Here is a 26,997-nt window from a genome sequence, read left to right on the forward strand (position 1 = left end):
AAATTAGAGATTTGTTTGAAGTGGACAGGGAATGAACACTTAACTATTGTGATTTTGATGTTGTTATTTTTTCAGGATAAATTCTTCCTTTTAGAAATAAAAAATGGATTTTTGCACCTAATGTATAACTTTGGCTTCAATGATGGGCCAAAGGTTTATGAAGATAACATACCAAAACTAAAAATAAATGATGCAAGATATCACGAGGTATGTTTTTCTCTTTTGTTTCAAATTGGTGGAATAACAATGCTGGTAGGTCTAATTTTTACTTCTAATAATTTTTCTGCGTGTGTTCAACTCATGTCACAGATATCAGTGATCTATCATCAGTCAAAGAAGGTTATCCTACTGGTGGACAAGAGCCATGTTAAATCTATGGAAAATCCAAAAACCACCCTTCCATTCTCAGATATTTATATAGGTGGGGCCCCCTCAGTCATTCTCCAATCTCGGTAGGTAAAACAAGCCTCCAGCCAATATATATATATATATATATATATATATATATATATATATATATATATATATATATATATATATATATATATATATATATATATATATACAGTCGGCCCCCGGTTTACAAACACCCTGTTTTACGAACAATTCGCCTTACGAGCGTGGATCACGGAGATTTTTGTCCCCCACTTACGAACAAACCTTTCGCCTTACGAACAATCCGACATGCCGGCCATTGTGTATACAAGTATATTTTCGCTAAACTGCGTCGTCAAAATCAACAGTTGCGTCATTAAAATCAACAGTTGACTCTCGTAGCAGTGACGTGAACGCTATTGCTCTTACAACGTCACAGTCACTGTCTCAGTCACGGTGTCTAAATATATTACCATTTAAGTGTTGTGTTTGTACAGCTAAAGGGAAAAACAGCTGACATGAAATTAAATGTGCCGATTGCAGGACAAAGAATTGTCATTGGTTTAAATGTGTTTTTTTTTGTTTGTTTTTTTTAATAAATTGTCAATACATTCCAACCGTTTAAAAAAAAGTGCCAATAAGTATCAGTCAGTCACGGAGATGCCAATATGCTATTGGTCGATTAAGGTCACCCGGTCTCACTCACGGAGATGCTATTGGCCGGCGTCACGTCAATCACAGAAATGCCGATATGCTATTGGCCGAACGCCTTTATCTAGCTTGATGGCACAGCTGGTCGGGATGGAAGGAAGGAGAGAAAATCAGTGAAAAACGGAGGGAAGGAATGTTGTGAAGACTTTACCTGTTAGACATAGCTTCTAAAATTACTAGTAGCGGTAAAGGAAGAAGTAAGAGGATGATGTTTTAGCATCTCCGTGACTAGCACCGTGACTGAAAGAGTGACTGTGACATTGTAAGAGCAATAGCATATCTGAGTAGCCGTGTTGACTTTGCACGTTGGCCTCTGCTCCCCTCCGCCTCCACCCAGCTCAAGTCACGTCGTTCCAAAGGTAAATGTCATTATACCTTTTTATATGTTATTTAATTTAACTGTACATTAGATTACGTCACTCAATTTTAATATGTGTGTAAAGTCGTGATGTTTTTACCTAAGGTTTTTGCACGCGTTGCACGCATTCACGAATTAACATGGGTTTGGATTGCCCGTTATACGAGCAATTCGAGTTACGAGCGTAGCCGCTGAACGGATTAAGTTCGTAACCCGGGGGCCCACTGTATATATCAATCAATCAATCAAATTTTATTTATATAGCCCTAAATCACCGAAGTCTCAAAGGGCTTCACAGAATGAAAAGAGGTCGTACAGAGACATCTTTTCAGTATAGGGTACACAACAGCATCCCCTGTCAAAGCTCCCAGAAGGGGAAGGAAAAAGTCAAAAACCCCAATTTGGGAAAAATCAAAAACCTCCAGAAGGGACCACAGGTGGGAGGAGCCCCCTTCCAGGCCCACAGGTTGAAGTGGATGCTGCATGTACCAGACACAGAAACAACATAAATTACAGAAAACATATTGTGCTATATAGTTCAGTGATGTCTTGACAGCAGGCAAAGCCATTGGGCAGGAACCATCCCACATTCCAGCCAGGTGGACTCCAGACGGCCAAACTCCTAACCCGTGATGGTCGACCAGCGCAGGACCCAATGGAGGCGGTCAAGTCAACCCTCACCATCTAGCTAGCCCCCTCCCCCAGCCGGAAGAGGGGGGCAGGAAAAAAGAAAAAGAAGAAGGCTGCAGACAGGCTAAATTAACTAAATGCTTTTGAGTATAAATGTGTTTTTAGTCGGGATTTAAAGATTTCTACTGAGGTGGCTGCGCGAACTTCCATAGGTAGGGCATTCCATAGTATTGGCGCGCGAATGGAAAATGCCCTTGATCCCGCAGACTTCTTTTTAGCCCGTGGGGTCGATAGCAAACCGGCATTTTGCGATCGAAGTTGTCGGGACGGAACATAAGGTGATACTAAGTCGACGAGATAGGAAGGAGCTAAACCGTGTAAAATTTTATAAGTAATTAACAGCACCTTAAAATCACATCTCACATGTATTAGAAGCCAATGCAGGTCAGCTAGAATCGGAGTAATATGATCAAACTTTCTCGTCCTTGTCAATAGTCTCGCTGCTGCATTCTGTACACACTGCAGGCTTTTAATGTAGGACATGGGAAGTCCAGAAAACAAAATGTTGCAATAGTCTAGGCGCGACGTAACAAATGCATGAATTCATGTTTCTGCATCGCTAAGAGAAGGAATAGGGCGAATTTTAGCTATATTGCGGAGGTGAAAAAACCCCGTTCTTGTCATGTTATTAATATGTGTTCGAAAGGAGAAAGTTGAGTCAAATATCACGCCGAGATTTTTTGCAGAACTACTTTGGGAAATAATACAGTTTTCTAGGTTCAGCGTGGTATTCTTAAGCAAGTGCTGATGATGAGCAGGGCCAATAAATAACATCTCAGTTTTATTAGGGTTGAGAAGCAGAAAATTGGAAGACATCCATTGTTTAATCTCGGCAAGGCAAGCCTCCAGTTTACTGCACTTGCACGGATCCGTTATTTCTAAGGGCATATAGAGTTGGGTATCATCAGCATAGCAATGAAAACTAATAGCATGTTTGCGTATTAAATCGCCGAGAGGAATCATGTAGATGTTGAACAGTAAGGGACCAAGTACTGACCCCTGCGGGACACCACATGAGACGGAGAAAGACTCAGAGATCGCATCGCCATAAGAGACACTATGCGTCCTTCCCAGGATGTAAGATCTGAACCAAGAAAGTGCTGATCCCGAAATACCAACACATGATCTAAGACGTTCTATAAGAATATGATGATCAATAGTGTCAAATGCGGCACTAAGATCAAGCAGTAATAATATTGATGAGATGTTGGAATCCAAGGCTAATAGAAGATCATTCGTCACTTTTACTAGGGCTGTCTCAGTTGAGTGGTTGGCCCTAAAACCTGACTGAAGGAGTTCAAATCTATTGTTGTCTATCATAAAATCGCTAAGCTGTTGTGTTACAACTTTCTCAAGAATTTTGGCGATAAACGGAAGGTGTGACACTCGTCTATAGTTAGAGAGATCTTCAGGATCTAGGTGAGGTTTCTTAAGTAATGGTTGAATGACGTCCGTCTTAAAAGCCTCAGGTACAATGCCAGAGGAGAGTGACAGGTTGATAATATTCAAGACAGATGACCCTTAAGACCGGGAATAAATCTTTGACGAGTTTGCCTGGAAGCGACGTCGGTTTTGCTGCATTAACCATGACATTATTATATATATATATATATATATATATATATATATATATATATATATATATATATATATATATATATTGATTAAGAATGAATCATACAAAACTTTCCTCATAGGTCTGAGCTCTCTGCAGTGGTTGGCCTCAAAGGTTGTGTCAAAGGTTTCCTGTTCCAAAAAAAAGACTTCAACCTCTTGGAAGAGCCTGGCACCATTGGCATCAGTAGTGGTTGCCCTGAGGAGTCTTTTGTAAGTGCCTCACATAGTCTTTGTCTACCTTGCAGTAAAAAAAAAAACTGTGTGACATACAATATGAATTTATTTTACAGGCATCACATAAAGCCTTTTTTATGGGCGAGAGCTACTTGGGATCCTCAGCAAAAATTTCACCATTTGTGAATTTTGAAGGAGGCCTTAACTTTAAAACGTTTCAACCCAGTGGATTACTATTCTATCACAATGAAGGGGTATGAACACACTTGTGATGAAAATGCCTATTTGAAAACAAAAAATGTATTTCAAACACATTTTATTTGCATACCTTAATTTAGTTCCAGATGCCATTCAACAATCACAATAAAAATGTGCTTTTGAAAAAAAAGTCACTATGTTTTTCATGTTTATGGGTAACTAACATTCTAAATATAATTTTTTACCATTTTAGCCTAATGAATTCAGCATCTTCCTTGAGAATGGGGCAGTGGTGATGAACACACACGGAACAAGAGTTAAAACGCATAAGAGACACTATAATGATGGAAGGACACACTTCTTATTGGCCTCAGTGAATAATCAGAAGTAAGTGTTTGATTTCACTGATTTTGATTCAGCTGAAATTACGCTTCTATCTATCTATCTATCTATCTATCTATCTATCTATCTATCTATCTATCTATCTATCTATCTATCTATCTATCTATCTATCTATCTATCTATCTATATCCATCCATCCATCCATCCATCCATCCATCCATCCATCCATCCATCCATCTATCTATCTGCTTTCTTTCTAACAATGTACACAAAAGTCCAATTTCCACCAAGAAATATACTCAGCACTACTGGACGCTAATCTACTTGACAAAAACCTAGTTCTCACCGGAAAATTTACTTGGCTGTATTCTACTCACCAAATAAGTAGGCTTTAAAATACATTACACTGGGTTTAATGACCTGCCACTATTTTACTATTTAATTAATGTTATTTGACACAATTTGAATGTCATTGAAAGTGGCCTGTAGTCACCTGTGTGTTTTACCCCGGGGGAAATTTTGACCCAACTTTGGCGTTTTTTAATGTGTGATATAGGAAAATCATACAAAAAAATTTACTAGGTGACTAAAATATTGCATAGAAATGTCACAACATGTCAACTTTCAACATGCTGTCCTGCCGTCCCTTCTAAATGCTTGCAAACAGGAGGTTAAGAGGTCCACCACGCAGATGTCAAATTACTGCCATAAAAAACTGGAAATACAAATTTACAACAAAAAATTGGACCCCGTGTTACTACATCCTTGATTAACGTTATTTTCATGTTGCGACCTGGAATACTGAGTTTTGTCATCCCCTTTTTTGACATTTTCACGGATTTGCGACAAAAACAGCTGTCATGACCCAAGGGGGTTGGCTATATTTGTGTTGTTTTGCCTCCATCTGCTGGCGTTTTTAGGTAATAGCACTTATTTACTATTGCCGACAAACTGCTTCCATTCAACGCGTGACTACAATGCTGGTCTGCTATTGGTCAGCGTCTCCTCACGGAGATGGTGGTCTGCTGTTGGTCAGCCTCACTTGTTTCAAAATGGCGGAACGGTAAAGCTTTGCTCAAATGTGAGCGGTTACAAAACCGTATTTATAGTGCATTTTACTGCTTAATTCAAAGTTGAGTGGGTTATTCATGGGTCCCAAGATTGCTAGTGATGTTCAAGAGAGAAATAAGAAGATGATTTATATGGAAACAATGCTGGAGATAACCCTTATTAGGGGATATGGGCATAAGAAGCGCCACTCAAAGGTAAATAAATCCTTTCTATAACTTTTATTTATGATGTTTTCTGATTGTATACATGTACAGTGGGTCCCCGGTTTACGAACTCCCTGTTATACGTATTTTTCATCTTACAACGTGGACCGCGGCGTTTTTTTGTCCCCCTCTACGCACAAACCTTTCGTCTTACGAACAATGCAATATGCCAGTCAGTGTGTCCAAGCTATTTATTTCGCTTTTCTGCATCGTCAAAAATAACTTTTCTCGCATGTCACGGAAAAGCCGATATGCTATTGGTCTTATAAGGTCACAGTCACGGTCTCAGTCACGGTCTCAGTCACAGAGATGCGGATATGCTATTGGTCGATTAAGTTCACAGTCACGGTCTCAGTCACGGAGATTCGGATATGTTATTGGCCGGCGTCACGTCAATCACAGAAATGTCGATATCCTATTGGCCGAACGCCTTCATCTAGCTTAATGGCACAGCTGGTCGGTGTGTTGTGAAGACCTTGCAAACTTTTATCTGTTAGACATGGCTTCTAAAATTGCAAGTGGCGGTGACAAACAAGAGGATGATGACAATAGAAACGAAGCAGGAGATAGTAAAAAAATACGGAGGCACACGCATAGTTAACCTTGCTAGTGAGTATGGCCGTCACCGCTCGGCAATATGTACAATTCTCAATAACAAGGAAGCTATGATCGCAAGCAAGTCTTCTATGGGCAAGACTTTCCTTGTCAGGAGACGGACCTCGGTCGACAACAAAATGGAGAGGCTTCTTCTATTATGGATTAAAGAGAAGGAAATCGCCGGTGATATGTTCTCGTTAAAGAAAAGTTCTCATTTAACAAAAAAAAAAAAAAATTCTGCGGGTTCGTCTCTGCTCCCCTGCGCCTCCACCCACCACCAGCTCAAGTCACGTCGTCCCAAAGGTAAATGTAATTTTTCCTTTGTATATTTCTGTTATTAAATTTAACTGTACAGTAGATTATGTTACCAATTTTTAATATGTGTATAAAGTCGTGATGTTTTTACCTAAGGTTTTTGCACGCGTTGCACGCATTCACTAAATAACATAGGTTTGGATTGCCCGTCATACAAGCAATTCGAGTTAGAAGCCTAGCCGCTGAACGGATTAAGTTCGTAACACGGGGGCTCACTGTATATTATATATACGTTGCACTTACTATACTATTTTGGTACCAATTTTTAATATGTATGTACAATGTTGATGTTTTTACCTGGGGGTCTAAACGCATTAGCTATTTAACATAGGTTTGGATCGCCTGTCATACCACTAATTCACCTTACGACCCCAACCGCGGAACTGCTTATTGTCGTAACACGGGGGCCCACCGTACTGTATTGTCAATTTTGGACATGTAAAAAAAATCCATGTTTTATCATCCTTTTCCCCTAATTTTTTTTTTTTTTTGCATTAATCATTTCAAGGGCAAATCCTGAACGGGGTGCAATAGAAATAGTTGTGTTGAGACCCCAAAACAACCGGGGGGCACTAGCAGGCAATTTATGACATTTGCAAACATTTCAATAACAATGTTGAATGGCTTAGCCTGACTCACATAATGCAAAGTTATTTCTATGCATTGTGGGACTTGTAATTGACAAAAGGCTTTGATCCAAGATCCATGTTACAGAAAAGCTTTTATTTTGCTGCAGGGAAGCATTTTATTTCATTCAACACATAACATTATATCTGCATATTCACAAATCTGCAGCATTGAATAGCTGTTAACATTTTTCCTTTTTCTTACAAAATGAAAAGTATATATTGTTATTTTATATTATTATATCATAATATATTCTATATATTATCTATTATATAAATTTATATATTTAAAATTTTAGGAAATCACTAACGCTATAGAACATAAACAGCATGTAATTGGAATTTTCATCGACCTCAAGAAAGCTTTCGACACAATCAATCATGATATATTAATCAATAAACTGGAACGGTATGGGATCAGGGGGATAGCTTTGCACTGGGTGAAGAGTTATTTAAAGGACAGTAGACAATTTGTGAAGTTGGGAGACTGTTCTTCCTCATGCTTGCACATTGCTTGTGGCGTCCCCCAGGGGGGTCCTGGGTTCAAAACTATTCGTTTTGTACACAAACGACATCTGTAAAGTCTCTAAGGTTTTAAAATTAGTTTGATTTGCAGACGACACAAATATTTTTTGTTCAGGGGGGGATTTATACAAGCTTTCGGGCATGATCACTACAGAAATGTGCAAATTAAAGAAGTGTTTTGACAGAAACAAATTATCATTAAATCTAAACAAAACTAAATTTATGTAATTTGGGAATTCTAAGAGGCACATTCAAGCACTAATACATATAAATGGGGTTGACATGAGGGTTCACGAAAATAAATTTCTTGGTGTAAACTATCATGGAAATCTCACATAAAACATGTGCAAAACAAATTGTCATGGAGCATCTCAGTACTAAGTAAGGCAAAACACTTTCTGGACCACAAATCACTCCACATTCTCTACAATGCTCCGATATTGCCATATTTAAGCTACTATGCAGAGATCTGGGGCAACACTTATAAATGTACATTACAACCGGTCTATACTGCAAAAAAGAGCCATTAGGATAATTCATAACACTGGTTACAGAGAACATACATCTATTCTTAAAATCAGAAAAATTGAAACTTACTGATCTGGTTAATTTTCAAACAGCACAAATCATATATAAAGCAACAAACAATCTACTTCCGAGAAATATTCACAAACCGGTTTTTCAAAGAGAAGAGGCATATAATCTGAGGGGGGATCTGAATTTTAAACATCTCTGTGCTCCTACAACATTAAAAACATTCTGTATTTCAATATGTGGAGTGAAACTGTGGAACAGATTGACGGGGGAGCTGAAGCAATGTCCAAGCATGAACAAGTTCAAGCAGCGGTACAAACACTAAATATTCAAAAGGTATAGGGAAGAAGAAGTGTGTGACAACCATTAGTGTTCTCATATATTGTCTGTCTACTTGTTTATTTATTTATTTATTTGCTCCTTATTTTGGGAACATTCGTAATATGAATATGTGATTAAAAAAAACAGGATACACAGGAAAGATACATATTAACTATTAAATGAAGAAGGGGTAGGATTAAATACATTTATGCTTCCTCCTACTTCTTTTCGAACATGATAAACCAATGTTGTTTCAACTGTTTTCATTTTTCGTTTGTTGTTTGTCTGTTTGTTTGTTTTTTGTTTTGCATAATCGCATGTTTGAAATAAAGCAATCATTCATTCATATATATATATATATATATATATATATATATATATATATATATATATATATATATATATATATATACATAGGAGGCATTCACTTGAAAAAGTCAAAGCCTTCTCTGCAGTGTGCGATGACGCATTGCTAGACAGCTGCAATAGCCAATTGAGTTATAAGATCGCCATCTAGAGGCCTCACGTAGAATGTGACGTACGTCGACGCTCATATTGATCCACCATGTTTAACGGTGGTAGTTAAATAAAGTTATTCATATATATATATATATATATATATATATATATATATATATATATATATATTTATGTGTGTGTGTGTAGCATCAACCAGCTAATGTTAGCATTAGCGTACATCAAAGCTAGAGTCACGGACGCTTTTTAAAATTTTTTTAACCCACAATGGCTGAAGAAGAGCAAATCCAAAATTGTACCGTTGTACCGAAGCGACTTTCAGCATTAGTGTCCTTGTCAAAACAAAAAGATTTATTATTGGAAATGAAACTCTCTAAGCAATTCATGAAAGTCTTTCTAAAAGAAAAAAAAGAATGGATTTTTTTCTAAATGTTCAGTGGCATGAGCCACACTCCTTACATATATATATATAGGCTCGTAACTCGAATTCGCCGAATGACGGGCAATCCAAACCTATGTTAATTAGTGAATGCATGCAACGCATGCAAAAACCTTAGGTAAATACATCACGACTTTATACACATATTAAAAATTAATAACATGTGACTTGAGCTAGTGGTGGGTTGAGGTGGAGGGGAGCAGAGACGAACCGCAGAATTTATTATTTTTTTTCTTAAATGAGAACTTTTTTCAAATGAGAACATATCACCGATGATTTCCTTCTCTTTAATCCATAATAGAAGAAGCCTCTCCATTTTGTTGTTGACCGAGGTCCGTCCCCTGGCAAGGAAAGTCATGCCCTTAGAAGACTTGCTTGCTTTAATAGCTTCCTTGTTCTTGAGAATTGTACCGATTGTCGAGCGGTTACGGCCATACTCACTAGCAAGGTTAACTATGAGTGCGCCTCCTTCGTATTTTTTTATTGTCTCCTGCTTCGTTTCTATTGTCATCATCCTCTTACTTCTTCCACTTGCAATTTTAGAAGCCATGTCTTACAGTTAAAAGTCTTCACAACACACCGACCAGCTTGTGCCATCACTCTAGATGAGGGCGTTTCGGCCAGTAGCATATCGGCATCTCCGTGACTGCCTTAATCGACCAATAGCATATCGGCATTTCCGTGACAAGGCGAGAAAAGTTGTTTTTGTTGATGCAGCAAAGCGAAAAAAATAGTGCGGACACACTGACCGGCATGTTGGATGGTTCGTAAGACGAAAGGTTTGTGCGTAAGAGAGGGACAAAAAAACGCCGCGGTCCACGTTGTAAGATGGTGGTGGACCATCAAAAACTACCGTATTTTCCACATATAAGGCGCACCATCAGTGAAAGGCGGAGTTTCTAAAAAAAAAAAAAAAGTCATATATATATAAGGCGCTCCGGATTATAAGGCGCACATAAAGTTATAACCATGGTACTGGCTGGGGTTGCATTATGCATCCACTACATAGAGTTTTGTTATGCAGCCACTAGATGGTGCTTCACTAAAGGAAGTGTATTAAAAACAATCAGCAAAGTCATCAAACTTTCTTAATAGAATATAAACTTTATTCATACATTATAAGCGTTGTATGGATATTATACTAAGAAATATTTGTTATTAAAAAAAATCAGATAAAACAGAGAAAGTGTTATTGGTAAGTGCTATTTAACTACTAAACAGGAGCTGCAGAGCGCAGAATAGATCCTGATCAAGCCATGCACTCGTGAACGCGCGGCGCAGCAATCCTGTTGATATTCCCCTCGGCATGCATGATATATTTTAACCCGCTATTTTGTTATTGAACACAAAAAAGTTACGAATAAACGAAAGTCAGGGAAATTTAAACGACAAACATGCAACGCTATGAGTGAGGAGACAAGTGCAGGTGAAGGCTGTCATGATCTCGAGGCATATTGATGAGGAGTGTGGGAAAGGTGGAACCAATAGATGCTGGGGCTGATAGGTTTGAAGTTCAAAAGGTTATTTAATCAAAACAAACTGAACAGGATGGGGAATGCGCAAAAATATAAAGTACAACAGAAACACTCAGAACAGGAACAAACTTGGGGCAGGTGGGGGCAAATTGGGGATAATGAGGACCAGGAGCAGAGTGACCACAAGTCAGCTCGGGCGAGGCAGCAGGGAGGTAATGCTCGCGAGAAGGACAAGGCAGCGCCGAAAATAAACAATGACCTGACAAGAACTGAATGCAAACTGGGAACTTAAATAGACAACACACTAAACGAGAAGTCAGGACTCAGCTGGGGAGAGACGAAAGGCAGGGGAAGCTGATTGGAAGGCAAGGAGGGCAGGTAAACAGGCAGGTGGACTAGATGAAATTAATGAGACACTGGCAGCAAACTTAAAAGCAAAGGGAAAGAAAACTTGAAACTGACCTTAGTTACATGAACAAAACCCACAAAACCCAAAGAAGACAACATACCCCAACCACACACGACAAAGGCGTGGCGCCGCAGTCTTTTTAATTTTTTCCTCGGCTTGCATTATATTTTTTTGACCCGCTATTTCGATATGGAGCACAAAAAAGTTATGAATAAACGAAAGTCAGGGAAATTTAAACGAAAAACATGCAACGGTATGAGTGAGGAGCCAAGCATGGATGAAGCCGTGGCGCCGCCGTCTTTTTATTTTTTTCCTCGGCATGCATGATATTATTTTGACCCGCTATTTCGATACGGAGAACAAAGAAGTTATGAATAAACGAAAGTCAGGGAAATTCAAACGAAAAACATGCAACATTATGAATGAGGAGCCAAGCGCGGGTGAAGGTGTGGCGCCGCCGTCCTTTTCATTTTTTTTGTAGGCATGCATTATATTTTTTTTGACCCGCTATTTTGATATGGAGCACAAGGAAGTTATGAATAAACGAAAGTCAGGGATATTTAAATGAAAAAAATGCAACGGTATGTGTGGGGAGCCAAGAGCAGGTGAACGCGTCGCGCCGCAGTCTTTTTAATTTTTTCCTCTGCATGCATTATATATTTTCGACCCGCTATTTCGATATGGAGCATAAACAAGTTACGAATAAACGAAAGTCAGGGAAATTCAAATGACAAACATAAGTGTGGGGCCATACACTCTTAAGTCCTACAACAACAACAAAAAAAATCGTGTTGGGCCTGCAAATCAAGTCAATGAATCGCGCTGATCCTAGTCGGCTTTAATACCCTCGGGCCAGGTCGGTTTGAACAGGATTTTTAGGCATAAACTATAATTTATGCAGTCAGGACACGATATAATTCATATATAAGGCGCACCGTCAGCTTTTAAAAAAAATCAGCCTTTTGGGTGCGCCTTATAGTCGGAAAATACGGTAATAATTATAATTAAAGTCAATTTCATTTAAAATGTATTTTTACTAAATGTATGTAGTTTATTTATGCAATTATTCTCCATATTCTATTCTTTTTGTGTCATATATCGATTTGGATACGCTCCTTCCAGTGCTGTAGTTTTATGTTAGAGTTTTTAGCCAATTAGAATTCAGCTAACTTGTGTAGCCAGGTTGTATGAAATCTGCCTTCGCCAGGAACCAGAGCATTTGCATCACCAGTTGCGGGCTTCTGCGCAAGCGCAGGTGGATATATGAATAGACACTATTCCACAGCTGCAATAGCAAATCCAGTCATAAGACCGCCATCAAGAAACCTCATGTTGAACTTGACGTGACTGGATGCTTACAGCAGGGAGGCGGTGCTATAGTGATCCATGTTTAACGTTGGAAGTCGTTAAATAAAGTTATTTAAAAAGAAAAAAAACATCTTGCTCAACCATGAGTTAACAATTAGCTCTTGGTTCAGCAACCAATCAGCGTACATTGAAGCCAGACCGGCAGACATTTAGCGGAAAATTCAAATCTACTTTTTTTTTTTTAACCCACAATGGCTGAAGAATAGCAAAACGAAAAATGGACAGACGCGACTTTCAGCATCGATGTCCATGTCAATAGAAAAACGATTTATTATTAGAGATGAAACACAGAAACTCTACAAGCAAGTCAATGAAGTCTTTCTGAGGAAAGAAAGAAGAATGGATTTAAGTAAGTTTTTAAATACGTGGGGGACAAGCGTTTTGGTGAGTCAAGCATTTTATTTATTCATTTTTCATTTTTTTTTGTCTTTGTAATTTTATTTTGTTAAAAAAAATGGTAATAAAATGGTGTTCTTATATCAAAGTGCAATTTGTGATTTAGCGCACAATCTTGTTAAAGCTTGCCTGCTCTTGGTGTCACGTTATGTCTGGGTTTTTCCTGTTGTGGGTTTATTTTGTGGGGTTTGCATTATTTCACTTTTGGGAACGATATTGCGTATTTCCCTCGTGTCTGTCGTTAGTGTAATTTGTTTCATCAGCTTGTTCCAGCCCTAGTGTCTCCTCCATCCTACCTCTCGTTCCGTCCAGCTGTTTCATGTTTGTGTAATTTTTTTCTTGTAATGCTACAGTTTAGTTAGTTCAGGTCATTGTCTAATGTCTACGTTTAAAGTGGTTGTTTTTGCCGTCCGCAGTACTTGTGCCAGTTCCGCAAATACCCTGTCTAGCTGTCGTTGTTCCCCCCAAGAGTTTGGGTTTGGTTTTTATTTCTGTTGTTACATTTGAGCTGGCGTTTTTTCATTTTTCGTCCAAGCTTCTGCGAGTATTAAATCTTTTTTTTAGCTCATCTCATCCTGCCTCCCTGAATTTTGGATTAATCTTCCCAATCCTGTCACCAACATGCCACGCCGACATGACACTTGATGGACTTTATAAAAATTTGTCGACAAATACTTTAAAATTATTATTAATTATTTTAAGTACAGCCAGTATCACGTATAATGATAATTTTCAATTGCTGATGCGGGTTTATTGATGTTTAAATGCTCCGGAAAATGGTCTGTATAGCCCAGCAATGCGTACATGTGCTTCTGAGAGGTCGAATCACTGAAGGCCTAAGTGTTTAACGCACCGACTGCCTCTGGATAATACTCTTTCAGATGGCACTCATGTGGCAGGAATTCAGAGGTAGCACTTTGCCATACTAGTCAGTACAGCATAAAAATATATTTATATTTGACGATATTATTACCCTTTCAAAGTCAGCCCAAATTCAGTGATAATAAAGCCAGATTAGTAAAAAATCCCCAGACACCCAGAAGTTTAAACACTATCAGCAATTATAATCTTTCTACATTTTCAGTAATTGTTATGTGTTCACGCCTACTGTAAATATTGCTTGACTTTTAATTCCAATGTCATTCAAAAACACTATTTTCCTTTCTTTTTTTTTAACTTCTCATCCCTATCACTTTAAAGTATTGCAAAAAGATCATAAGTGTATTGCTGTGTGTCTTTTTTCACACAAGGTATTTAGTAATTGTGGATGATAAAGACAAGCAGGAGAAGAAACGACCACAATCGGCCACAAGACCCTCTTCTGATTCTACACTAAAGAACTTCTACTTTGGGGGATCACCAAGCAGCAGTTTAAAGAACTTTACAGGCTGCATTACGTATGCCTACATTAACAGGTAGATACCATATCAATGCTGAATATTTGTGATTATCGTTGGACTGGAGTGAGTGCTTTGTCATCCAGGTTGCACTCAGAAATGTGTGCAGCTCTGCGCAGCGGAAAAGACATTTGCCTAATTACTCTTTGAAATAGACACAAATGAAGCCCATTCTCCAGTTTCACCAAATACTGTATGGTAGGTGTATTGATACGATACATACCGAATAAATGTGATCCCTATAAAGTAATTTACATCCAAACAAATGATAAATATTTATGTATGTTATCTTGTGTCTTTTCCATTTCCTATTTATATCCAGGTAGGGGAATGGAAATAGATTTTGACTTGCAATGCTGACTTGGCTGCAGACAGCACAGTAAAACAAGGCAAAAATAAAATCAAATAAAAGTATACATGTACAAAAACATTGTGAAATGAGATGCAGACAAAATTTATATACATAATAGTTCTTATTTTTATTTTTATTTTATTATTATTATTATTTATTATTATTATTATTATTATTATTAGACAATCGTGAATAACAAGACATAATCTTGAGTCAAACTACACCAGCGCTCTCTTCACATTGGCCCTTCTAATACAAGAGGTGCGGTGATATTTCCTCTCAATTTCACATGCTGTTTTAAACTTAGCTTACACCCTTCCCTTTAACACCGTTGGTCCTAGGTCAGGGACCAGACTAAGCATGGACCATTAATCCCTAATGACGAATAAAACAAATGGAGTCGAGTTTCCTTGCCCCGGACACAGGTCAATGGGGCTGCCCCTCTGGAGCCAGGCCTGGAAGTGGGGCTTGCTGGTGATCACCTGGTGGCCGAGCCCGCACCCATGGACCTCGGTTCAGCCCGAAGTGGTAATGTTGGTCCCCCTTCCCATGGGTTCACCACCTGTGGGAGAGGCCATAGGGGTCTGGTGCAGTGTGAGCTGAGGGCAGCCAAAGACAGGGAAAATGTACTCTGATCCCCAGCTACAGAAGTTAACTCCTCGGACATGGAATGTCACCTCTCTGGCAGGGAAGGAGCCCGTGTGTGAGGCCGAGAAATTCCAACTAGATATAGTCGGACTCGCCTCCATACAGTCAGTCACTTTGGGAGCAACATCAGATATGCACACGGTGACTCACTTTGCACATGTCCGATGTTGCTCACCTTGGTCCAAAGCCTGGTCAAGGAGTTTTTGTGAATGCTCAGACGCATTGAAAATTAGAGAAACCATTGGTCAGGACCTGTCCCCCCCACCTGAAGACGAAGAGAGGCTACCCTCTCGTCCATTAGGGTAAACCTCAATGTATAACTTTTAAACATATGTATGGACCTGTAGTGTGCTTCTGGGTACTTAAACTGTCATTTAGCTGAGGCGACAAGCGTCTTCCAGGACCAATACGGGAGAATGATGCATCTATGATTTACATGTTGCCAAACAAATCACAACTATTTTTGTTTGTTTTCAACAAAGTTTTTTTTTTTATATTTATATCTTGAGCAATAAGTGTTTCAGGTATGACAGAGCAATCCGTGTTTTACACATGACAGTCACCATGGCAATAAATGCGCCACAAGTCGTGAAAAATAAAAGTAAACACATACTTTCACTGCTTGTTCTTCTATTTGCATGTACTCTGACAGCCATTCCATCTGAAAAGAAGCACATTTCTTTTTTACTATGGCTTGGTGAGTGGATGTGTTGCTGCTCCTTCGTTTCACCAGGAAAAGGGGTTAGCATTTGCGTCTCTTAACTCTGCACTGTTATTAGCTCGCTCACCTGCAATGGGGTGTAAATGCAGGGGACGTTTCTGTCAATGCGTTTCAGGCAGGGAAAGCAATGCACCATCAACATTGTGTACAGTGGGGATGGGGCGCTGCTGACCTTAACTCGGGACATCGTGAATTGGTGGGCAAAATACTTCGAGCAACTCCTCAATTCTACCGACACGTCTTCCTCTCATTCAACCGTGTCCCTCGAGGAGTTCTGTGGGGAGTTCTTCGGGACTATGGGAATGCCTTGATATGGGCTGTTCATTCCCTATACCACCGATGTCAGAGTTTGGTCTGCGTTGCCGGCAGTAAGTCAAATCCGTTTGAAGTGGGGGTTGGACTCCGCCAAGGCTGCCCTTTTTCACTGATTCTGTTCATTACCTTAATGGACAGAATCTCTAGGCACTGCCAAATCGTTGAAGGGGTCCGGTTTGGGAGTCTCAGCATTGCATCTCTGCTTTTTGTGGATGATATGATGTTGTTGGCTTCTTCAGACCGTGACCTCCAACTCTCATTGGATCGGTTTGTAGCCGAGTGTAAAGCAGCTGGGATGAAGATAAGCACCTCCAAATCTGAAACCATGGTCCTCAGTCAGAAAAGGGTAGAGTGCCCTCTCCGTGTCGCGGTTGAGGTCCTTCCACAAGTGGAAGTGTTGTTCACGAGTGAGGGTAGAACAAGAGATCGACAGGTGGATTGGTGCAGCGTCTGCTGTAATGTGGACTCTGTACCAGTTGGTCGTGGTGAAGAGAGAGCTGAGCCGAACGGCGAAGCTCATGATTTACCAGTCAATCTATGCTCCTGCCCTCACGTATGGTCACGAGCTGTGGATCGTGACCGAAAGAACGAGACCCCGGATACAAGCGGACAAAATAAGTTTCTGCCGCATGGTGTCCGGGCTCTCCCTTAGAGATAGGGTAAGAAGCTCGGTTATCCAGGAGAGACTCAGTGTCGAACCACTGCTCCTCCGCGTTGAGCGGAGCCAGTTGAAGTGCTCTGGGCATCTGGTTGGGATGCCTCCCAGACACATCCCTGGTGAGGTTTTCCAGGCTTGTCTCACCAGGAGGAGGCCCCGGGGCCGCCCCATGACACGCTGGAGGGACTATGTCTTTCGGTCTGCCTGGGAACGCCTGGGGATCCACCCCCCAGACGAGCTAGACAAAGTGGCCGCGGAGAAAAGTCTCGGCTTCCCTGCTGAGGCTGCTGCCCCCGTGGCCCAACCCTGGATAAGCGGAAGATAATGGATGGATGGATGCCCTGAAATGGCAATGTCTCTGCCAGTGGAAACATAGTGTAAGCATATCTTAGAAAGGTGGCCTGCTTTTTTCAAAACATGACAGCTGTGAAATCTTGATACTTCCAAGTTTGTTCTGGAGCAAAGTGTAGAGTTCATTTTGTGACCAACTGAATGATACTGAAGGACTATTTCATTGGAGAGAGTACCTGGGGACATGCAGATGCTACAGTATGAATTGCTGGAAATACATAAATTAGTCTTGGTGCCATAAAATATACTAATGTAATTTACAGTATTTTAACTTTTCACCTTAATTCTTAATGTAGACAAGACAGAGACATTGAGCCTGAAGACTTTCAGCGTTACACCGAAAATGTCCAGTCTTCCCTGCAGGACTGTCCAGTTGAAAAAGCTCCTGCTGCTCTTTCATCAAGGTACAGGGATAACAAATACATTGCCAAACGGAGACAATCACGAGAGGTGAGTGGAAAAAAAAGCATTCTTCACAATATAAATAAATAAGTGTATAGAGCTAAGGTTTTCAGTAAACCTCAATTGATGGTGGGTCTTTGGGGTCTATATTTGTATTGTTCCTGTCAAATTTTGCTAAAGTACTTAATATATGCTGCCGTAGATTAGCAGGGATGAATCCATCCACAATGCAACGGATAGAGACAGTGAAGTGGACATTGATCCCTGTCATCTTTTGAGTCACCAAGACACAGAACATGCCTACCAATATGGCACCTTTGCTAACAGTAGGCAGCACTACAGCAAGCTCCCAGAATCCCTGTCTTGGAAGTAAGTTCTATGCAGAATTCTTTACGATCATAATTATTTTTAAAAAACCTCAGCTGAAATAAACATGTATATCAATGTCTTTCCCCTCAGGTCCAACTTTTCTTTGTCTCTAAGGACCAACGCTTCATTTGGCCTAATTTTTTATGTATCTGATGTCCATGAGAGAAACTTTATGACTCTCTTTTTGGCCAATAGTAAACTTGTATATACCTTCAATGTAGGTGATCAGCGAGTCGAAATCTGGAGCAAGGAAAATTACAGCGACGGCGCATGGCATAATGTAAGTTCATGTTGTTGGTCCACCTGTCCTCACTTGTTCCCCAGTGTTATTTTTGACTGTCTTCCCGTATAATACAAATATTTGTTATAGTGCATCAGAGGTGGGACACATTGGATTTATCCATCCACCACAGCAGCATATTTGTTTTACTTACAATATATCGTGTCACAGTTTTAGTCTGATCATAGTAAAAAACAAAACAAAACAAAAAAAATTAGTACCACTAGATTATGTTATGAAATGGTAATGGAAATAAATGGTACTATTTTGGTCGTATGCGATTAAATTGTTCAGTGACACCTTGTGCTCCCTCTCTGAAGGTCATTTTTATACGTGATGGAAATATGGGAAAATTGATCATTGATGGGCTCACAGTGCTGGACGACAGAGTCATTGGCAATTTTGTGCCCTGGCATGTAAGCAGTCCTCTCTATTTTGGAGGTGTACCTCCAAAGCGAGCAGAAAAAAATATTCCGGTATGGATTGCATTTAATTTTGTGTGTGTGTGTGTTGATGTTATACAAACCCAATTAATATTTTATAAAAGCTATCTTTCTTAAGTACTGTATTTGAAGGAAAAATGTATGCAAACATCCAAGAAAAAAATGTATATACTGTATAATAATAATAATATATTTCATTTGATAAGCGCTTTTCAAGATTCTCAGTCACTTTACATAAAAGAAAAATAAGAAATATAAGAGAGAGTATATGTATATATGATGTATATAATGTATTTATGACTTATATTTGGTTTTATATTTTTATTTTTTTTAGAGTAACTCAATACAAAGTTTTTCTGGCTGTTTGAGGAATATTCAGCTCAATGGGCACTGGTTATCATCTGCGGATGAAACATTTGGAGTCACACAATGTTTTCAGGGAGTCACTGAGGCAGGAACATTCTTTGCAGCGAAAGGAGGCTACATACTTTTGGGTAATTTAACTTTATTTCTTGCTCCACAGTTTTTAAATCCTTGACATGTTTTCCTTGAGTGTATTCATAAGTCACAATACATTTGTTTTCAAAAGAAAATCTTACCCCAAAGTGATGATCAGCAAAACCTTTACTTACAATCAATTTAATCTTCTGTTCCTACAACCATGTCATTCAGTCAAATGACTAGAGTGGATGTAGTACACTGGACATACTGGACACATCTCCAAGTCTCATTGAGACTCACATAATGGTTTCTTTGCAGTAAATGCCTCAAAATGATGTGCATTACATTATTAAATTAATGTTGCTGACATTAAATGTGAGCATTTCTAGTTTACCTCAATTTGTCCTATGGATGGATGGATGGATGGATGGAGGATCATTTTTGTTCAGGCTATGATTTCATTACTTAAATTACTTTTAAATACGTATGTCTCCATGTATGAGTTGAGCTTTTTTTCTTCATTTTCAAACCCAACATTGGGGGCTCAACTTGATACCCGCAAAGTATAAAAACCAGACCAATTTTCTCCACATATCTGTGTTTGAATAACATTAATTCGAATGCAAAATAAGTCGTATGATGTAATTTACAATGCTTAAGATTTTTTAATATACTTCTAATTTGATACAGTATGCATCTGTTTTAGCGCGTTTGCACTTTCAAAAGCGCTTTTATCAAGCATGGCCTATTTGCCTCTTTGTTGTTAACGACACTGTGTGGGTAATTTTACCAGTGGACTTTGACCCACTATGAAAAGGAAAATACAGCTTGACTTGTCAGTTCAGGACAAAAATGCGAGAGCAGTGGCACGGAACGCATGGATGTCAGCAAACACAGCGAAGAGCATCCAATCCTACGCTCTGATCTCGCCACTGTCATTACTTGAGGAAAGGAGGTTTCAGCATTTCACAGCATTTCTGGAGACCTCCATTTCAAACAAATTGTATCGGTCCAAAGATAACTACCCGTAGAAGAGCAACAAGGATGTGTGTGTGTGTGTGTGTGTGTGTGTATATATATATATATATATATAAATGTATATATGCATATGTATAAGATGAAGTAATTTGTCTAAAAGTACCATCATTTTGTATTTTTAATAACACACAACATGTGTTTTAATTGGGCAGTCATGATATGTGTAACCACGAAAGTCAGGGATAGACTAGACACAGCATTATTATGTTCAGAGCAACCTTACCAGATCAATCACACTTGTTTGTTTTAAACAACTCAAACTAGTGTGAATCCAATCTAATTTGACATAATGCTCACTGCTTGAGAATAAGAATAAGGCTCAAAGTCAGATTGGTCATCTCTGTCAACACAACCTCAAAGAGTGTCTTTTCTTTGCCTATTTTCCTCTTTTAGACTCACTTGACTTGGGGACTAGATTTCAAGTAGAAATACAGGTGCGGCCCTGTGTGACATCAGCTTTACTTCTGTATGTGTCCATAACAGAAGGTTACTTTTCATTGTACATTCACCAAGGAGCAGTAAGTATACGTCACAGATTACACAATTATGCTACAATACACAATACATTTTTAAATGGGAAAAGAAAATCAAATGTATTCTGAAGCTTATAAATGTTGAATTGAGAATAATGTGTTTACCAGGTGGTGGCTGTTTTGACTGATGGGACACATGTATTATTGGCAACAGTTTCTCCAAGACAGACCCTCTGTACTGACCACTGGCACAGAATTGCAGGTGATTGTGAAGTTATCGTGGTCTAAATTCCTTTAGGAATGTCTTAAGAACGATAAAGAACAATTGGCAAACAACAATTAGAATACAATTAATGATGAGAACTTATTTTGTGAAAGACTGCGTTAAATAATTTGCCAGGAAGCGAAATATTTCAATTCATTTTATTTCAAATAATATGAATGCATCACTTTTATATAGCGCTTTTCTATGCACTCAATGACACTTTACAATGGATACTTTAGTCAAGCAGTCACACCTTCATACACTGGTGGTAAATCATTTTTTTTTCATAGTCTGTCATTTATACTCCCATTCTTACATGGACCCCTTCCATTGTCACCGGTCATTTGTTTTTGGAGGGTCACCCAAACTGTATAATCATCGGTCCGTTGGTCCGGTGGCCAAATGTTAACAACACTTCTGTCATCCCTTCCGACACTTCCATCATCACTTCCCTTGTCAAACTTTCAAGACTTTATGCTCCTGAAAACCATAAAAAATCAAATGTAAAATTCTCCCCAAAACAACAAACCTCAACATTTATTGGCAGTCGTTTTTCCTCCAAGAAAGTCATCAATACGATTTATGTGCTTCGGGTTTGTTGGTATTGGATTTGTTTATATTTTTGACGTTTCCTTGTGTCCCTGATAAGTGTCTCTTTGGTTTCAAGATAACACAGATGGGAATTACTTTAAGCAGTATCTAGTTAAGGACACTATTTGTAGGAAAGCTGTGTTGCTTATCAAAATAAAAACCTCTAAAAGTTGTTGTCTGGCAAGGGAATCCGTGGATAGTGTTTTAAATTTGAAATTGTTGAAATTTAAGTTTCTGAAATACATACTAACTACATTGACCTGTTCTGTCACACCGGATCACAGTGATGAAAGATATGGACATTCTTAAATTGCAAGTAGACCAACAGGTCCACAGTGTGGATGGGTTTCTGAATCTTCATTCTACAAGCACCACAAAGATTTTTATTGGTGGAGCTCCAGGTCAGACATCCCTCAACATTTTTTTTTTTCAAGTCATACTGTAAGTTCCTAAATATTTGTCTTACCTTTCAGATCACTTACTAATGGGCAGCCATGTAACCAAGAAGCCTTTTGTAGGTTGCTTGAGGAACCTAATGATCAACAACAGTGGAGTGAGCTTTGGTAACGCAGCTCTGGTCAGTGGAGCAGTCAGCTTAGGATCATGTCCAGCTGTGAAATAATGAAGTTAAAATGCCAAATGTTCTCTATTGCTTATTAATAACAACAAAAGGATGAGAAAAAATTACTGTTATAGAGAATCACCCTTTTTATTTACTCAGTAATGCTGTGGCTCTGGCAGTATACAATCCACAATAGATTAATTACACAGCCCACGACTCTTGTGAGGTCCAGCAGTTACAATAACGCATGTATGGTTGTATGGATGGATTGATTAATTCCACATGGCACACTAATAATGCTCCATTTGTTGATAATCTAGTCTGTGTTAATGTCACCTGTATTATAAAAATGACTTTGGCAATACAATTTTATTTGTTTGAAATGTTTTTATTTTAAACTACATTGCGAGTTTGAGGGTCCAATTCTCAGTGAGTGCCTGTATTCAATCTTTACATTGTATTGTGTTATAATATTTTTAATTGGTTAATTTCTGATATCAGTAATTTTACCGAAAACCAGAAAAAAAGTAAAAAATTCACACGAACAACTACAGTTCACAGCTTAGACATGTATCGGGCAATTACAGTAAAAAAAAAAAAAACTTTACTGAACTTACTTTTCCCTGCACTGGTGTGTGTTTGGTACTTTATAAATGCATGATGAGATGAGCACAGACTGAGGTGTGAACATTTGTGAATGTGGATAATGTTGATTTCTAAATGCTTGCCATACATTGCCAACAGTTCTCATGGTATTCTTTTTGCAAGTAAATTTTAAACATGCTGTTGGTGCCGATCTAGCGAACGTTTAGGACCTTGAACATGTCCTGACGATTGCAGAATGTTGCCGGACCACAGTGAGCAATATCAGACTGTAAAACCAGCACTGCACCTGTTCAAAACCTCGAAGCTCTATTTCGACTGGACATGGGCCAGATATGCACCAAAATCCAGCCCATATTCACTAAACTGCTAGGGTGCAGTGTCATTTTGAACAGTGGGCCTCATTTGGTACATATGTTTCCAGTGGCAGTCCGTGCATTTCACACTTAAGCCTTCAGTCAATGGACCCCTCATGCGCACTTACACAGGCTTTTTTTCCAGAGCATTTAAACCACAGGTGTCAAAGTCAAGGCCCGGGGGCCAGATCCGGCCCGCTACCTCACTTTTTTGTGGCCCTTGAAATGCTGATTTGACTTCAGAATTCTGACTAAAATACCAAAATTGCAAGTTGTCTTTAACTTTTAAAAATTTGGGGGAAGAAAAACAAACATTTTCTTATTCTCCAAATCTTTTTTGAGCAGTTTTTGCCGGCTTCTGATATCATATCTTGGTAAATGTGTGATCAACACATTTAAAATGTATTTGAATTCACAGTGATTCCGGCCCTCTGACAGAAACTATCACTACAATGCGGCCCAAAATAAAAATTTGTTTGACACCACTGATGAACAATACTAAACCCACATCGGCAGTTAAGGCTTATCATTATATGTGCCAAAACTTAGAATAAGTCATAATAATTTAAGAAGTCCAGCAAGAGCAGGCTAGCTTTAACGAGATTGTATTGTCCGCGGACCGGTACCGGCCCGTGGATCAACTGGTACCGGGCCGCGTGGGCTGCACCCAAAATAATGTTTTGGAGACTATTTACTTTAATGGTACGTGCACACCGAACGCAAACGAGGTGAAAAAGCGGAGAGTTTTGTATTGTAGTCAATGGAGTTCGCGTGACTGGGCGCGAATGCACGTTGGTGCGAATGGAGCAACACAAATGGCCGCACTCGGGAACGAGAAGCGAAGTTTCGCCTTTCGCGTGAAGTTAATTTTTTTTTTTACTTTTTCCGCGTTTCGCGTCGCGACAGCCAATCAACTTCGGGAACATTCAACGGCTCATGCAGGGGGCAGGAATGAATCATGGCCGCCGCTTTGCGCTCAGCGGGAGCGATCCAACACGGCCAGCTGAGCTTTCCATACAAAACAGAGCCAAGCATGAGTACTCACCTGGCTTGTAGAAAGACGGAAGCGAGAACTTGGGACAACAAGTATGTGCAGCGTTTGCTTCACTTAACAGCTGTTGAACCATAGCCACTGTGCTAAGCTAACGGTAGCCCAGCATTGTCAATAAAATATTTAGCACGGTCTAGGCCACTTGATTGCGACATTGAAACTTGCCGCAAAGAATAAAGGTGCTGTTGGTGAAAATATTGGCTCTGTCACATCCCAGAAAAGTGAAAGTTCTCAGCAATGCTCTTCTTTCCGGATCTACCGTAAAGTGCACAGCAAACTCGCTCCACTCACCAACTCCCCTCTCCTCCCGCGGCAAAAAAGTGTACAAAAAGTACAACAGCAACAGAAAGCCCCGCAAATGAGTGTAGCGATTCGGCAAATGATTCGACATTTGGTGTGCACGTAGCATAACAGTTCATACGTTTGTGATTGGTCTTTGTTATTTTGGCACCGCCTCTGGCCGCTGTTGATATTACATACACAGTGAGAAGGATGATGTGGTTTTTAGAGCAGCCAGCAACTGAACTGATTCAGGATTGAGCTGGACCAAAACTGGATGGACAAAGTATCACCAAACAGGTGGACAAAAGCAAACTAACAAGAACGCTGACAACAAAGACAGACGCGAGTGGAACAAAAACATGAACAAAACCCCACAACAACAAAAGCCAACCAATTTAATATGAATGGCATAAAATGACATATTAACATATTAACTCCCCCAAAATGGCTGTCCCCAAGTTATTTCAGTAAAAAATCCATTCTTCTATTTTTATTTAGAAAGACTTTCATGAATTGCTTGGAGAGTTTCATTTCCAATAACAAATCCTTTTGTATTGACAAGGACACTAATGCTGAAAGTCATTTCGGTACAATTTTGGTTTTGCACTTCTTCAGCCATTGTGGGTTTAAAAAATATTAAAAAAAAAAAGCGTCCGTGACTCTAGCTTTGATGTACGCTAATGCTAACGTTAGCTGGTTGATACAACATATATATATATATATATATATATATATATATATATATATATATATATATATATATATATATATATATATATATATATATATAACTAAAATATCTTTAACTACCACCCTTAAACATGGTGGATCAATATGAGCATCGACGTACGTCACGTTCTACCTGAGGCCTCTAGATGGCGATCTGATAACTCAATTAGCTATTGCAGCTGTCTAGCAATGCGTCATTGCAACCTCCACAGAAGGCTTTGATTTTTCAAGCGAATGCCTCCTACGTGTATGTATAATATATATATATATATATATATATATATATATATATATATATATATATATATATATATATATATATATATATATATATATATTAAGTTCGTAACACGGGGCCCACTGTATGCATGTATATATATATATATATATATATATATATATATATATATATATATATATATATATATATATATATATATATATATATATATACATACATACAGTGGGCCCCCGTGTTACGAACTTAATCCGTTCAGCGGCTACGCTCGTAACTTGAACTGCTCGTATGACGGGCAATCTAAACCTATGTTAATTAGTGAATGCGTGCAACGCGTGTAAAAACCTTAGGTAAAAACATCACGACTTTATACACATATTAAAAATGAGTAACATAATCTACTGTACAGTTAAATTAAATAACATATACAAAGGAAAAATGACATTTACCTTTGGGGCGACGTGACTTGAGCTGGGTGGAGGCGGAGAGACCAACCCGCAGAATTTATTGATTTATTTTCTTAAACGGGAACTTTTCTCAAACTAGAACATATCACCGGCGATTTCCATCTCTTTAATCCATAATAGAAGAAGCCTCTCAATTTTGTTGTCGACCGAGGTCCGTCCCCCGGCAAGGAAAGTCTTGCCCTTAGAAGATTGCCGAGCGATTACGGCCATACTCACAAGCAAGGTTAACCATGCGTGCGCCTCCTTCGGTTTTTTTTTTTTTTTTTATTACGTGCGCCTCCTTCGTTTTTTTTTTTTTTATTATCTCCTGCTTGGTTTCTATTGTCATCATCCTCATACTTCTTCCTTTACCGCCACTAGCAATCTTAGAAGCCATGTCTAACAGATAAAGTTTGCAAAGTCTTCACAACATTCCTTCCTTCCGTTTTTCACTCATTTTCTCTCCTTCCTTCCGTCCCAACCAGCTGTGCCATCAAGTTAGACGAAGGCGTTCGACCAATAGCATATCGGCTTCTCCGTGACTGACACCGTGACTGAAACAGTGACTGTGACATTGTAAGAGCAATAGCATATCAGCGTTACCGTGTCATGCGTGAGCAGATGATTTCGTTGAATTAGTAAAACGATGTCAAATGTACGTACACATTGACTAGCAACGCGTTGTTAAATCAGAGATAAAACCATCACGTATTTACACACACATTTAAAGTTAGTACCATAACCTACTATGAAGTTAATTTAAAT

The 26,997-nt window shown here is 39.0% G+C and overlaps 1 protein-coding gene across 2 annotated transcripts in view; it reads left to right on the plus strand.

Annotated features, from left to right (window-relative positions):
• Positions 1 to 22,894, plus strand: part of lama4 (laminin, alpha 4) — a 68,536-nt gene extending 45,642 nt beyond the window's left edge. For both annotated transcript variants that reach the window (XM_088402799.1, XM_088402800.1), the window contains 15 exons: positions 76 to 207; positions 310 to 452; positions 3,832 to 3,961; positions 4,042 to 4,179; positions 4,377 to 4,510; positions 14,472 to 14,636; positions 17,960 to 18,113; positions 18,268 to 18,434; positions 18,525 to 18,714; positions 19,035 to 19,190; positions 19,492 to 19,651; positions 21,030 to 21,154; positions 21,278 to 21,371; positions 22,250 to 22,366; positions 22,439 to 22,894. In XM_088402799.1, coding sequence (XP_088258925.1) covers positions 76 to 207; positions 310 to 452; positions 3,832 to 3,961; positions 4,042 to 4,179; positions 4,377 to 4,510; positions 14,472 to 14,636; positions 17,960 to 18,113; positions 18,268 to 18,434; positions 18,525 to 18,714; positions 19,035 to 19,190; positions 19,492 to 19,651; positions 21,030 to 21,154; positions 21,278 to 21,371; positions 22,250 to 22,366; positions 22,439 to 22,587 — 2,154 coding nt within the window. In that variant the 3' untranslated portion in view covers positions 22,588 to 22,894. The remainder of the gene's footprint in view (positions 1 to 75; positions 208 to 309; positions 453 to 3,831; positions 3,962 to 4,041; positions 4,180 to 4,376; positions 4,511 to 14,471; positions 14,637 to 17,959; positions 18,114 to 18,267; positions 18,435 to 18,524; positions 18,715 to 19,034; positions 19,191 to 19,491; positions 19,652 to 21,029; positions 21,155 to 21,277; positions 21,372 to 22,249; positions 22,367 to 22,438) is intronic.
• Positions 22,895 to 26,997: the final 4,103 nt, after the last annotated feature.

The sequence above is a fragment of the Hippichthys cyanospilos genome, chromosome 20 (assembly GCF_059441005.1).
Source record: "Hippichthys cyanospilos isolate Australia breed blue-spotted pipefish chromosome 20, RoL_Hcya_1.0, whole genome shotgun sequence".
Lineage (NCBI taxonomy): Eukaryota > Metazoa > Chordata > Actinopteri > Syngnathiformes > Syngnathidae > Hippichthys > Hippichthys cyanospilos.